This window comes from Anser brachyrhynchus (genome assembly GCF_964034855.1).
Source record: "Anser brachyrhynchus genome assembly, chromosome: Z".
Taxonomy (NCBI): domain Eukaryota; kingdom Metazoa; phylum Chordata; class Aves; order Anseriformes; family Anatidae; genus Anser; species Anser brachyrhynchus.
This window is the reverse complement of record NC_137697.1, coordinates 53,906,886-53,921,190: the sequence shown is the minus strand read 5'-3', so window position 1 is coordinate 53,921,190 and position 14,305 is coordinate 53,906,886. Positions and strand designations below refer to the sequence as shown.

General features: G+C 37.9%; 1 protein-coding gene across 4 annotated transcripts in view; it reads left to right on the top strand.

Annotated features, from left to right (window-relative positions):
* The window catches only part of FER (FER tyrosine kinase), a 195,261-nt gene extending 186,030 nt beyond the window's left edge, over positions 1-9,231 (top strand). For all 4 annotated transcript variants that reach the window (XM_080572799.1, XM_080572803.1, XM_080572804.1 and 1 more), the window contains one exon: positions 1,073-9,231. In XM_080572799.1, the coding sequence (XP_080428925.1) occupies positions 1,073-1,215 (143 nt within the window). In that variant the 3' untranslated portion in view covers positions 1,216-9,231. The remainder of the gene's footprint in view (positions 1-1,072) is intronic.
* The last annotated feature ends 5,074 nt before the right edge of the window (positions 9,232-14,305 follow it).

Sequence of the window (14,305 nt, the reverse complement as noted above, 5' to 3'; positions counted from 1 at the left end):
CGCCAACCCTTTGCCTGACACCACCCAGGACACCGCTGGCCTTCTCTGCCACAAAAGCGCGGTCTGGCTCCTGTTCAGCTCGGTGCCCACCAGGACCCCCAGGGCCCTTTCTGCAGAGCTGCTTTCCAGTTAACCATTCCCAACCCGCTACTGGGGCTGTTCCTCCCCAGGTGTGGGACTTTGCCCTTCCCCTTGCTGACTCGCATGAGGTCCCTGTCAGCCCACGTCTCCAGCCTGCTGGGGTCCCTCTGGTGGCAGCACAGCCCTCTGGTGTATTGGGCACTCCTCCCAGTTTCGGGTCATCTGCAAACATGCTGACGCATCATGGATATCATTGACAAAGATGTTAAATGGGACTCAGTATTGACCCCTGGAATATTCTGCTTGTTACTGACCTCCAGCGAGACTGCACCACTGATCAACTCCCTCCGGGCCTGGCTGCTCAGCACATTTTCAGTCCACCTTGCTGTTGGCCCACCCAGCCCATATTTCAGCTGCTTCTCCATGAGGTTCGAATGGGATGCTGTGCCAAAAGCCCTACCGAAGTTTAGGTGCGCAATACCCACTGTTCTCCTTTTATCTACCCATATGGTGATTTCGTCAGAAAAACCTGGGTGACTGCTCCTAATGACTTCCTTATCCCTCTTGTGCCTGGAGATGGTTTCCAGGATTAGCTGCACCATCACCTCCTCCCATCTGAATAGTTACCAATGTTTTTTCCAGTGGGTTGGAGCATTGGGTGACATGACAGGATTGAAACTTATGAGGGGTAACTGCTTCTTAAGATACAGGAGAAAAAATATATGCAGGTTGCTGCCCTCAGCAATGAGAGGCATACTGGCAATTCATCCTACACAGATTAAATATCATTGGTACCCAAGTTTACATCAGTTTGATACTTAGCCATCCAAATGGGTTATGTATTGAAGACTTTGTTCATATTACAAGTCCTGTAAAATTTACCCTCAATATCTGTTTTAATGCAATGGTCTTGAACTTTGCTCATTTCTTTTTAGATTCATCAATATATATCAGTTTTTAATACTAAACACTTTCTTTTCTTGTGTACCAGGTTACCGAATGTCAGCTCCGCAAAAATGTCCAGAAGAAATATATAAAATAATGCAGAGGTGCTGGGATTACAAACCAGAAAACCGTCCAAAATTCAGTGAGATTCAGAAAGAGCTATCTTCAATCAAAAAGAAAGTGACATAGTGATATACTAGTGCCAAACTCAATGTGTGGGACTTTATTTTCCAGCGAAGTATTTTTTCCCCTCAAACACTATGCGTTTATACAACATTATTTGCAATATTCTTCTAGGATTACTTTGAAATTAACTGTTTTTTTTATATACATGTATGCCATCTTAAACGATGTCTACACCTGCATTAAAGACATATACTGCCAAATGCTATATATCCAGTCACAGTAATATTGTCATTTAGGTTACATGTAAATAGGAAAGCACATACTATAGATTTAAGGGACTGTGGCTTTTATGTGTTTTACAGCAAGTAACTGCTAGTGACATTTTTCACAGTTTTTCTACTTAACGCTGAGTTCTCACTCTGCTATCCCTGTCCCAGATGTCAACACCAGCGGCACTCTAACATGGTGACTGTGTCATGCATGTTGGCCTTAAAATTGAAGACAGTTGTGACAAGTATTTCAATTAGAAACTTTTATATTTTTCAAATTCTTTCTGCAACTGATATTTTTAAATGACAGTTTGTTTCAACAATAAAGGTCAGTTAGGTTCTGGATATAAGTCTGCTTACTAAACAGTGAAATCCAGAATTTTCTTTTGTAGAAAATTATTACCTGTCCATTTTTTGCTATGCTATAATACATATTTTTGACTTTTGATGTGATTTGCTTATGCTACCCATTTACTTCCTAAGAAGTCATCAGAATTCAGTAATATGTCTCCTTTACAATTGCTTATGTTTAAGAAACAACAAAAAAATCAAGTCTTTACTGCATGAAAGACTTAAGTTAAGAAATTTCTTAAGTTAAGAAATACTGCAAATCACCTGTCTTTCAAAGAATATGTAAAAACAGTAGGCCAACAGAAAGAGGTTTGCTAATGATAGCAGCATGTATTAGGTGACCAATAATAGCATTGTTCTTAGAGGAGTTAAAGAATGTGAATTGCTAGATTTGCTTTTGATCTTGATTTTTTTCATTAAATTGGTAATAATTCTCAGTATGCAGCTAGAGCTTAAGGCTTTGCTAAGCAAAAGTACATTCCATGCATGGTGTACAAAGGAAAACACTATGTCTGTATAGCATTAGGAGTCATTCAAGAAATCAAAAGAAGGAAGTATATTTTAAGCCTCTGGCAGGCTGAACAAAGAAGAGAAATACTAACCTTCAAGAGATTTCAAAAGATGGGGATAGGCAACTTGTAAATGCCACCAGGAATAAGAAATAAATAAAAGAATAAAAATAAAATAAAAATAAAAAAATGTTAAAAAATAAAATTTAAAAAAAATGGTTCCTCGTTATAAGACAGTAGATGGGGGAAAGAGGAAAGGTACAGTTTATTGCTCTGGCTTTGTGTCCTTTTTCTAGCTTGGATTATTTTCTAGGGCCCTATGTAGAAATAGGAACAAGTTACAGAACCCAGAACCCTGGTCTGAGTTCCAGATTTAAGGTGCTTAAAATTTCTGTATGAATTACCTAAAACTTACCAGATCAAGAGATGTCCATTATTGCTAATGCAAGTAAGAAACAGAGACTGAAAATAACACAGCATCTGGAATGTTTATTACCCCTATACTTGACTGTTACCATGGGATTGAGATGTAGTGAAGTCTGGCTACATTACACTTTTATTTCTATTAAGTTGACTTTTCTATGGTCCACAGCATTTTTGCTCTTTAAAGTGTGTTTGTGGTAGTACTGAATGATAATTTTTAAGGGCTATGCATGACCAAAATATGCGTAGTCTAGAAGAGTTTGTCTGTTACATTGGAGTTAGTGTCCAAATAAAACAAAGAATGAGCATGCTGTAGCATCTCACCTGTGTTTGAGGTGGAACTGTCAGCAACCAAATATAAGGAATGGTGAATGCTTGGATTTCTGAAGGGATTTTTTTCTTGGAGCTAGCGAAGCAAATATATACCCAGGAAGGTATAGTACTTGAAAAACTTGATGGCCTCAGTGTAAACCTCCTTGCCAGCATACTGGACATATTTTCTTAGTACTACATTTCCAAGTAGCCCAAAGATATTTTCAAGAGCAGTGGGAAGCATTCTTGTTAGTTTGTATGCTTTTAAGTTACATAAAGTTTGTGCCTTAATTTGCTAGTATGCTAATGCAAATGTAAGTGCACTAAGATTTAAGAACTGCACCACAAAAGTACAGAAAAATCCCTGTCCCAACCCCATGATTAATTCAACTGCAGGACATTATGCATGCATCACTAAAGTCTGCAAGTAAGGATAATGGTGTCTTCTCTGTCAACATTCATTGCTTCTCTGGAGAGTTGATATTCTTCTTCTATGAAGAGAATTATTTCTTTGCTATATATCCTTGCCAGGAAAAAAAAAAGTATTTTTTAAATAAAATACTTTTTTATTTGTCTTAAATTAGCTGGTGACCATCCTAACTATCACATACAGATAAGAACTACATTCATATTTTGTTCCGAAATGGTTAACATTTGTAATTCATATCACACTTCCATTTAAATTTAAAGTCTTTTTAAAACATGGGGTTTATATAGCAGCAAGAAGATGTATTATTACTGCTGAAGTAAGCATCAGTTCAGTTAAAAAATAATCACTCTTTGGGAGAATACCAGAAAGAGGTTATAGGTATAAAATAAATTTGAACACATTATGTGTTCTGTTTTTTGTTTCATTTTTATTTTTTTTCTTTTTCCTTGTAATTAATTTGGCAGTGTTTGTGGCAGAATTTGTTCATCATGTCTCACTTATAATTTTTGCCATTATATACTTTAGGAAGTGAAATCCATAACTGTGGAAAATTTTTCAAGTTTCTGCAAACTTCTTGCAGGGCTATTTCCAAACTATGATATTTAAGACAGACATGGTATTTAGGAACCAAAGCTGCCATATGTGCTTTCTGTGAACTTTTGATGACCGAAGTCTTGCATTATTCAGAGTTTACCAAGGTACTGATCATTTAGCTTGTGTGCTTGGTTTGCTCTAGAGAGTGTACAAAAAACAGGTTAGTCTGTTTTGGAAGCATAGTATTTCAAGTAGGTTCTTACAACTGCACTCAGTCCCAACCAGGCAGAGTCTGAGGGAGCTCTGAACAGTGTGCGCTGCTTAATGGGAGGGACTCCAAATACTGCTAAGGCTCTGCTACACAAGATGGAACTCAACAGGTTATCTGTTATTTTCATCTGTTTTTCTGAGGAATTGCATTAATTTTTTTGTTTTGTTTTGTTTTTTATTGTTCTGAAGACATGCTTATTTTAAGTAGTTTTCAGCAGAAATTGAGCCCAGATGTAAGCTTCAGAGTTCAGTCATCAGTGAAATCATGAGGATTCCTAAGCATTTCAATTCTATGGGAAGTAAAATATTGAAAAGCATCGTGTCTGAAAACAAACTTTACTTCCGCAGAGGTATGATCTTTCAAAATCAGCACTCCACCAAGACATTCTCCTTGAAATGTACAGTTTCTTTAGTTTCTAACAAACGCAATGAGGTAGTTTTTCATTTAACATCTAAAGTTATGTTGCATTTCTTCCTCTCAACTTCAGCAAAGATCTGCCATTTTATTGAGTTACTTAATATTTTAAAGTTGGTTTTGGAAAGCATATCACCAGAAGGCTATCAGTAAGAAGTGCAGTTTGTAAAGTAAGTCTCATCCTATTTATGTGAGTGAAATAGAAAACTAGTTGAGGAAATAATAGGTTATTTTTTAATTCATATTTTTAATCACCTGCTGTACTTACTCACATCCTAGGAGCACATCAGTAAAGATTCCTATGAAGTTATATATTTATTATCTGTTACAGCTATTTTAACCATTTTGTTATGCCTTTTGCACCCGTTGCAAAGATACTAACAACAACAAAAAGCATACCAAAACAAGACAAAAAAAACAAACAAACAAAAAAAAACCACTTCTCCTGACGTTACACAGAGTAACCAAAGCTCAGAAGCATTTGAAAATGTCTCCTCCCTCCCCAGCTTTTCCCAGATGTGAGGCTGCATGGATAGTAACAACAGTGATTAACTGGTAGGCCAGTTTCCATTATTCTTACTGTCATGTCCTCTAAATGGCAGTTCTGCTGATGCACTTTCAACCGTGAACTATTTGAAGAGACGAGTTAGTGTGTGAATAGTCATCACATATGGTATTTGAGAGCAGTAGTTCTGAAAATGGCTGGTTGTCACAAGTAGTGATAACTCATTTTAAAGATGGAATAAAAAGAAAGAGGCTAATTGGGAACATCCACTTTTTGTAACAGCTGTCCTGTTTGTAGGTGACAGAAATGTTTGGTATGCCTGTGCACTTGTATTTGTAACATTTTTATGACTAAGCATAAAGTAGTTTACTATTAAAATAAGAGTTCACCAATTATTTTCTTTTTCCTAAAGCAAAAAAGGACGTGTGATATTTGTTGGAGGCATTCTTGCTAGGCAAGTTAGGATAATGTGGAGGGAAGAATACAGAGGGAGGAATACCTCTTCTACCAAACAAGGTACTTTTTGTCTTCTCAGAATTATCAGGAATAAAAAAATAATAATTAGTAATTAGAAAGTCCAAGGGATGTTCAGTATTCCTGAAGTTCCAAATAACCTGGTAAATCTGGATCGTCAGCTCAATTAAAAGAGTTCTCTTCTATTTTCCTTCTGCAGAAATTACTACAAAAAATTGAGTTCTTGAACATTCAGCAGTAACAGTGTATAAGGAAAAATGCATCAACCTCAAAACCGATCCACTTTACATAGAAATAGCATCAGTAAGGATTATTATTTGTAGTCTTATACTAGAATTCTCCCAGGATAATGTTCCCTCCTCAAAGGCTACAAAATAAAAAATAAAAAATAAAAAGCTTAAAAATCGGAAAGCTTCCAGTTGAAAACACAAGAATCCAGTGTCAAATTCTGAATGCTCATTCTAGTACTGCCACTGATTCTTCACTGGAACAGATAATGCATCTGTGATTTCTAGCTCTGTCCATTTTTCAGCCTTGCATATTTGTGGATTATTAACCCCCAACTTCACTAGCAGAGCCAGAAAGTGAAGACTGCTTCAATGAAAAGCACAGCAAGTTAAGCTTCCCATACTTAAAAAAACAAAAGGGGGGGGGGGGGGGAATAAACAGGGCTCACAAATACAGTTGACTGAGGTCATAGAGTAAAAACATAGAGGTGCCATTAAATCCTTTTTTCTTCTGTCATCATATTTACAAAGATCAATGCTTTGTAAATAGAGCTTGCAATAATTGGCTTTGTGTTTAGGCATAAAGATGAACTGTGAACCAATATAGTAATAGGACTCACAAAGCTACCTGCAGAAAGGCTTGGAAAAAGTGTTCCTAACTTGCAACTATTTGGAATTGCCATCTAGTTTAGAACTACAGAAATTTGTACTACGTAATCAAGTATGTAACTGAAGTTTTATAGTGCATAATCAAGATCAAGTATGAAGGTGAAGTTTTGTTAGTAGGGTAGGAGAGACAGCACATGCTTCTCCATGCTTCCCTTCATAAATTTAAGGCAATTCTGCTTTTTAAAAGAAAAAAACAAGCAAACAAACAAACAAAAACAGATTGGTCATAGATTCCTTCTAGATTACAGATGTTGAAAGTATTGGAAACAATTTTTCACCACTTAAAAAAAAGAAATGTACATTATTATTTTCATATATAGTCAGCTCAGTCTTTCCCAACATACGAAGAATTCTGTAATTATTAAATGTAGTAAAAATATGAAACACTTTTCTTACTGGTATGTAAACTCAGATCCTGTGCTTCAATTATTAAAGAATCTATCTGCTCTTCACAAAGAGGTGCAAGAGGTTAATAATTCTGTCTGAGCTCTGCTGTAATAATCTAGCCCTTTGCATCTCCAAACTGTTTCTTAATTCTGATGATGCCATGTAGCACACATGGTGCCTTTTCACTTACTACAAGAAAGTTACTGTTGTAACAGAAAAGTTCAAATATATCCCCGTTTTTGCTTGACTCAAAAATATTATATTGATGTTGTACCTTGATTCCCGTGGCAACGTGTTGGTATGAAAATTGAAGTAACTGTGAAGGTGAAGCACATTGTTCAAATCATGTTTCTAATCAAGTTACAAACCCTGGATGTATCATGAATTGTACACATCATAAAAGACATCAAAAAAACAACATTTCTGACTGCCTGGTTTGTGATACAGAGCATCCTGCTCCTATTGGGAAAAATACGAGCTTAATTGTGCTCCTGGAAAAAGGATTGATTTGGCTGTCAGACTAGATTCAAAACACTATCTTTGAAATTAGTAAAAATGATTTAATTCCAGCTAAGCCTCATCATAAACAAGCCTTTGAGTTACAAGAAATTTCCAAAGAGTGTTAATTTTCATTATTGTTATCCATTTTGGTTTTAGAAATTAACATTTACTTGTACCGGTAATTATACCCCACTACCAACAAATACTGAGGCTTGCAACTTCAGAAGATAAGCACTAATCTGTCAGTAAAGGTCTGTAGGGAGTTCACTAGGTGTCTAAGTTGATATTTTAATACATTTTAAATATCAGAAAAGTAATTGTTTCTGCAAAAACCTGTTACACAATTTCAACAGCAGTATTCCTTCTACAAAATATTACTGCAGTAGTAATATTTGTATTGGGCTTGAATTCAACAAGAAGGTAGAACTGTACCTTTCTTCTTGCTCTCATGTTTACCAGAAAATGGAACTGCTAAGTTAAAGCAGCCAGTTCAGGTGCTTCTGGCCATCCTGATAGGTAGCATAGATGCAGCCAGGATGCTGTAGAGGCCTTGCAGACTGAATGGCACCGTTTTATGATATGCTTACACCCACTACAAGTCACTAACAAATCCTCTGGAGACTGAAGTTTGCTGTATCTCAGAGTGGGCCTGATTCCTTACATTGCCTGAAGTTGTAGTGCTTAAGGAGAAATAGTGAAAAAAGATTTTTTTCTTTGTCACTATGCAGGCAAACAGGAAAGGAGATAAACAAGGGGGAGTCTGCATTATTAACCTTCCTTCCACCTTCTGCTTGGTGGAATTCAAACTCTTTAGTAGACCTACCACCTAGAGGTATATCTGTTCCTGCTGTTAGGTGTGTAATTGTTGCCTGTAACTGACAGCCTAACCTGTTTTATTCTACCGAGGTCCTCACCTAATTTTTTACTAAAGTGCTGAAAACATGTAAATAGGAAGAAATAGACTCATCACATTGGACCCAAAAGTCAGGCAGACACTTAAACAGAAATTTTGAGGACTGAAACCCAAAAATAAACAACTGGCTGTACCTTCTATTAAGGGATTGTGTAATTATATGCATATTCAAAAGACTTCCAGAGATAAAACTTGAACTAACAGTTGTAGGACTGCTGTTTTTCAGTTGCACGTGTTTCTTTTCCTTTGTACAATTGTAGGCAGCTGGAGTTGGAGGAGAAGTGTTGGGGAAGGAGGGAAGGCTGGTTCACTGAACCACTAGCACACGCGAAATACTCTTGACACCACTAATCCTGAGTGGGGCACAGTTGGCATACATATTTAGATTTCTTTTCAAGTTTGTGCCAAAGTATGCACCAGCAAGTTTAATATCAGGTAAAGCACCTTTTATACTCTTTGTTGTTTAAAAATAATATATTTGTGAAACAGATTGATAATACATAACACTGGAAATGGGTGCGTCTTCCCAAAAGTACACATGTAAAAATAAAAAAATAAACAACCAACATTGGGAATTTATCTGACTTTTAAGCAAGTCTGAAAATGATAACTATGTAATACAGTTGCCAGTTGTCTGTCTTTTATAATTTTAAATAGATCTGCATTTTAATTTTATTTATTTGCCTTTTTTATATACTTTAAAGTTATACTTTTGAACTTAAGCTAACTTTTTATTTTCCTAGGCTGATACAAAACAGAATTTCAGTATTCTTGTAAACTGCAGACCATTTTTGAATAGTCCTCTGCCTTTTCTTATGGACCAGTTACCACTAATGAGTCTGCAGTCCTCCCTTTTTACTGTACTCTTCCAATAAATGTAAAATATTTGTATCAAGCTGTCTCATTTTATTTGTTATTTACAGGATATATCTATTCATTTTCTTCTTTAGTCAAGTGAAAGATCAGCTTTAGTAACTCTGTTCTTAGGAATACTACAATTCAAAATATTCTGTGTTTCATACACAAGAAAAATCAATAGTATTTTTTGAGGTTTTTTTTTTTGGTCGGTTGGTTGTTTTTTTTTTTTTTCCAATTTTTGGAGTTTTCTGTGTGATCCTCTCTCAGTTTGGTGGTCACTTGTCTCCCTTTGTAATTCAGAAGGCACTGAAAGAAGGAGTAATCTGATGGGCACAAGTGAAAGGACTGTCAAAAATGGTTCAGAACTTCAGGGCTGGAGCTCTGCAGTTTTGATGATGTGAGTGACACCACACTCATTTTTCTTTAAGCCAGATTTGTGTTAAGAAGCTAGGTATTGAAAAAAACTACATATTTTGCACTCTTAACAGAAAAGCAAAATCTTCTCTGTGAACACACGTTTAGACTGCAGCAATCTAAATGCATATCCAACCATTGTATTGTTTCTTTTGCATGATCTAGTTAGTGCTCTGTTCACTTTATATGAAAAAAAAAAAATCTTACTCGTTACTCACACTTTAAATACATTTCATTTTAAATGAGATTGTTTGAAGTTACTTTATATTTTACTTTGAATGAAACCAATCTCCGTAATAATTGCCATTTTCACCATGCTTTGATGCAATTTCTTTGATTTCCATAATCCATTCTTAGTGTTAACATAAATACTGTGATATAAAAATTATGACTGAGGTAAAAAATCTGAACTATGATGCTGTAAATTTTTTTTAAAAATTAATCTTTTCACATTTCATGGCTATAAATACTGTATTGAAAGAACTTTTTCAACTGCTGTATGCTCCCTGCAGTTGCATCTTGTTTAAATACCCAGCAACAGGTGAAAAGACAGGCTTTTGTGTGCCTGCACCCTTGCACAGTGTTATTAGCACTGTGAGATGGCATAGCAATGGCATTTGCAAGGCTTTGTGCCTGGCTGAAGAAGGAGGTAGCAAAGAAGCAAATTTCTGAGTTGGTGCATAGTTTGTGGTTTGTTTGCTTGTTTGTTTTTCATAATGAAATGCTACTCTTCCCTCTTATAAACCCTTTGAGGTGCTTCTGAGCGCTGTCTCCCAGTAATTGTGAACAAGAGAGATGTAAATCCAAAACTCATCACCTGGATTTACTGGTGTGTGTTGAAACAGAATACAACCCAGCATGGGATTGCACATAGCTCTGGTACACTTCTGCTGAGACACTTATTTATTAGCAAGATAATTTTACAAAAGGTTACTGCAACTAAATCTGTTCTGCTCAGTAATGCCTGGCCTCCGAGTTATGAAGACATGTTGTTTGAAAACCTGCTACTGCCAAATGCTGAGCAGCACAGGGTCATCAAATTTTCTCGTTTGAAGTCACAGGAGTTCATTAGGAGTGAGACTAAAGAAAGGAGAGAAGCCTTCAAGATGATACAGGCCTTTGTACAGTCCTATATTTTTGTACAGTTTAGAAGCATATTTAAAAGACTTGGAATTTAAAGGATTAGGTTGTTAAGACTTCTCGGAAGATCCCAAAGGACTTTAGGCAACTAAGTACTGCTTTTAAGTAGAAGATCACAGCATTTCCCTATTCTTAAGATGCTTGATTTAACTATTCAGACTTGTTTTCCCCTAACAAACAACAGTCTGCAGGAGCAAGATGCTCCCTTGTAGGAGTACACATGCCACAATTCCAACACGACCTTAATGCCTCATTTCTTATTTCAGTTCAAACTGAATTTTCTACTTGGGACTTTTTGTGCCTATCCACACAAAACATTTGAGCACAAAAATGTTGACACTGGATAACAGCATTTACATCCATCCTATTCTATCTAATTGTCCAATGTTTGCATGTCAAAGCTAGGTTATTTCATTCTCTCGGCTAACAGGCATACCTCCCTCCACCATAATACATATGCAAAATGTTTTGGTACTCGGGTACAAAACCTTCCTTGAAGTTTGGCAGAAATGGTATTTTTGTTAAATGATGGATATACATCAATCTTGTTAAAAGACAGAGAGAAGGCTCACGTCTGGATTCCAAGCAGAAATATGTGCCTGCCTTCAGCCTGTTGTAAGAGATTTGGGGGTTGAGGGGGGGAGGATGGGCTGTTCTTATGAATGGACATTTTCCCTTCCAGCATTTTCAGTCCACTGCCCCACTCCATTTTCTGACTTCCAAGAACCTTGCTCCTGGGTCTTTAATCCTCTACCACCGCCGCACTCAGGGAACTTAGTTTGGACCAAAGACCACAGGGTGTCCCCATATTTAACTTCTTCAGTTTGTCTACCCACCCCTACCCACCCACACACATCCCACACCCCAAACAAACGTAGGTGTGAGAAAACCTACAATAAGTCACACTTACTCAGGCCGAAGCCCAGGTACCACCAACGCACATTGAGTACAAAGATCCAGCACTGCCGTGACTGCAAGGCTCTGATAGGAAAATGGTAGGAAGTTCTGTGTGGTCTCCATCACATACATTCACCGAGGCTACTCTGCAGTTAGATTTCAGTCCCCCTTCAAGTCACAAGCTAGTCATAACAAATGCAAAATTCAAACATCACTGATATGGTATGAATTGCATTTGTACATTTTCATCTCAAAGGACATGATACAGATAACCACAAAAAAATGAAAGTCAGTAGCATGTGCAAACACCCCTAATCCCGGAATGCACAGAGCACTTCATTAACACAGTTTCGTCACTAACCAACTCTGCCTCAATCCCCATCAATTCATTGCATGTCTGTCACACTAAAAGCACTGTGGCTAAACAGTCTTCAGAAATGCACCTAGACTAAAGAAATAAAAGCTATGTGTTGAGCACAGAGAATAATTAGAGACAGTATGCTCTAATTCTCCATTAATTTAGCTCCCATATCTTTCAATGACCTAATATTCTGCAAACAGTAGTGAGGAAAGAGCGAAGACATACTACTGGTTAGCTCTGAATCATCAAAAAAAAAAAAAAAAAGCCATTTGGCCATGCTGTAATGGAAAGAGGCATGTATCATCTTCAATGCATATTTCAGGCTCATGATATATTAATTCCCTGGCAGTTCAAGGAAACATGAGATTGCATTAGGTACAACTGTAGTACATTGAAATATTTTTCTACTTCCTCTCTTAAAAGCTTGTATTGCTAAGTCTAGTTCACTAAAGCGGAGGTACAGAGATGAGTAAGGAGGATATTGCAACTGCTAAAATTGTCTGTACAAGCAGTAGCTATGAAAAAAGCTACTGATGAAAGCCCATCCTCTTAACACTTACACAGAGAAGTCAGAGCCACTGTAAAATCAGACCAACACAAAACTATAAGGCTTTACATCCAAATTATGACTCCTGAAGACTCTTACGCTCATCTGATCTCACAGCCCTGTGGTTCCTAAAATCTTTTTCCATACTCTATGACAGTGAATTTGAAATAAAATAATAAAAAAATAAAGGGACCTACATGTAGAATCATATAATCATAGAATCATTTAAGTTGCCAAACGCCTTCAAGACCATCTGTGCTGACTACCAACCTGACCTACCCAGTCCCATCACTAAACCATGTCCCTTAGTGCCACATCCACAGATCTCTAAAGTATCTCCAGAGATGGAGACGCCACAACATTCTTGGGCAGTCTGTTCAGTGCTTGACCACTGTCTCCATGAAAATATTCTTCCTTGGACCCAAATCTAAACCTCCCCTGGTGAAACTTGAGTCTGCTTGCTTATGTACCATCACTTGTCACCTTAGAAAAGAGAATTATAGAATCATAGAATCATTTAGGTTGGGAAAGACCTCTAAGATCATCAGGTCTAACCATTAGCCTAGCACTGCAAAGCCTACCACTAAAACAATGCCCATAAGCACCACATCTACACATCTTTTGAATCCCTCCAGGGACGGTGGTGACTCAACCACTTCCCTTGGCAGCCTGTTCCAATGCCTCACAACCCTTTCAGTGAAGAAGTTTTTCCCAATATCCAACCTAAGCCTCTCCTGGTGCAACCTGAGGCCATTTCCTCTTGTTCTATCGCTTGTTGCTTGGGAGAAGAGACTGGCCCCCCACACTACAACCTCCTTTGAGGCAGTTGTAGAGAGCAATAAGGTCTCCCCTAAGCCTCTTTTCCTTGAGGCTAAATAACCCTAGTTAACCTAACCTATCCAGATCCCTCTGCAGAGTCTTCCTACCCTCAAGATACAATTAGCTAGGTATAGTTGGAGCATCTTTTAATGTGATGGAGATGATGACAAATAAGTTTCCATTTCACTCATAATTATGGTCCCAGTGGGTCAGGTTCACAATGTCTGGACCTGAGCAGGAGTCCTTATTGTGCTCTGCAGTAGATTGATTGGGAACTAACTTGACCATCTGTCGAAATACCTTCTGCAGACCTCAGGTGGACCAGACAGGGCTTGACCTTGTGGACTGTGGTGGTCAAATCCACCCAGACCACTGGTGTGGTCTGGGGAAAGACAGAAAGTCAAGATATTTCAGCAGTGAGGCTGAAAGAAAAGACCAAAGGGTAGCGGTCAGTGGTGCAAAGTCTAGCTGGAGGCCAGTAACGAGCAGAGTACCTCAGGGGTCCATGCTGGGTCCAGTTCTGTTTAACATCTTCATGACTGATCTGGATGGTGAGGTGGAGTGCACCACCAGTAAATGCACAAATAGGAAACTGAGGGTAGTGGCTGATACACCAGAGGGCCATGCTGCCTTCTAGAGGGACCTTGTCAGACTGAAGAGGTGGGCTGACAAGAATCACAAGAAGTTTCACAAGAAGGGCAAAGTCCTGCACCTGGGGAGGAACAGCCCCCGGCACCAGGATGTGCTGGGGCCACCCAGCTGGAAAGCAGCTTGGCAGAAAAGGACCTAGGAGTCCCGGTAAACAAAAAGTTGAACATTAGCCAGTAATGTGCCATTCTTGCTAAGAAGACTATCCAAGGTATCCTTGGCTGCATTAGGCAAAGTATCACCAACAGTTAAGAGAGATGATCCTTCTCTTCTACTCAGC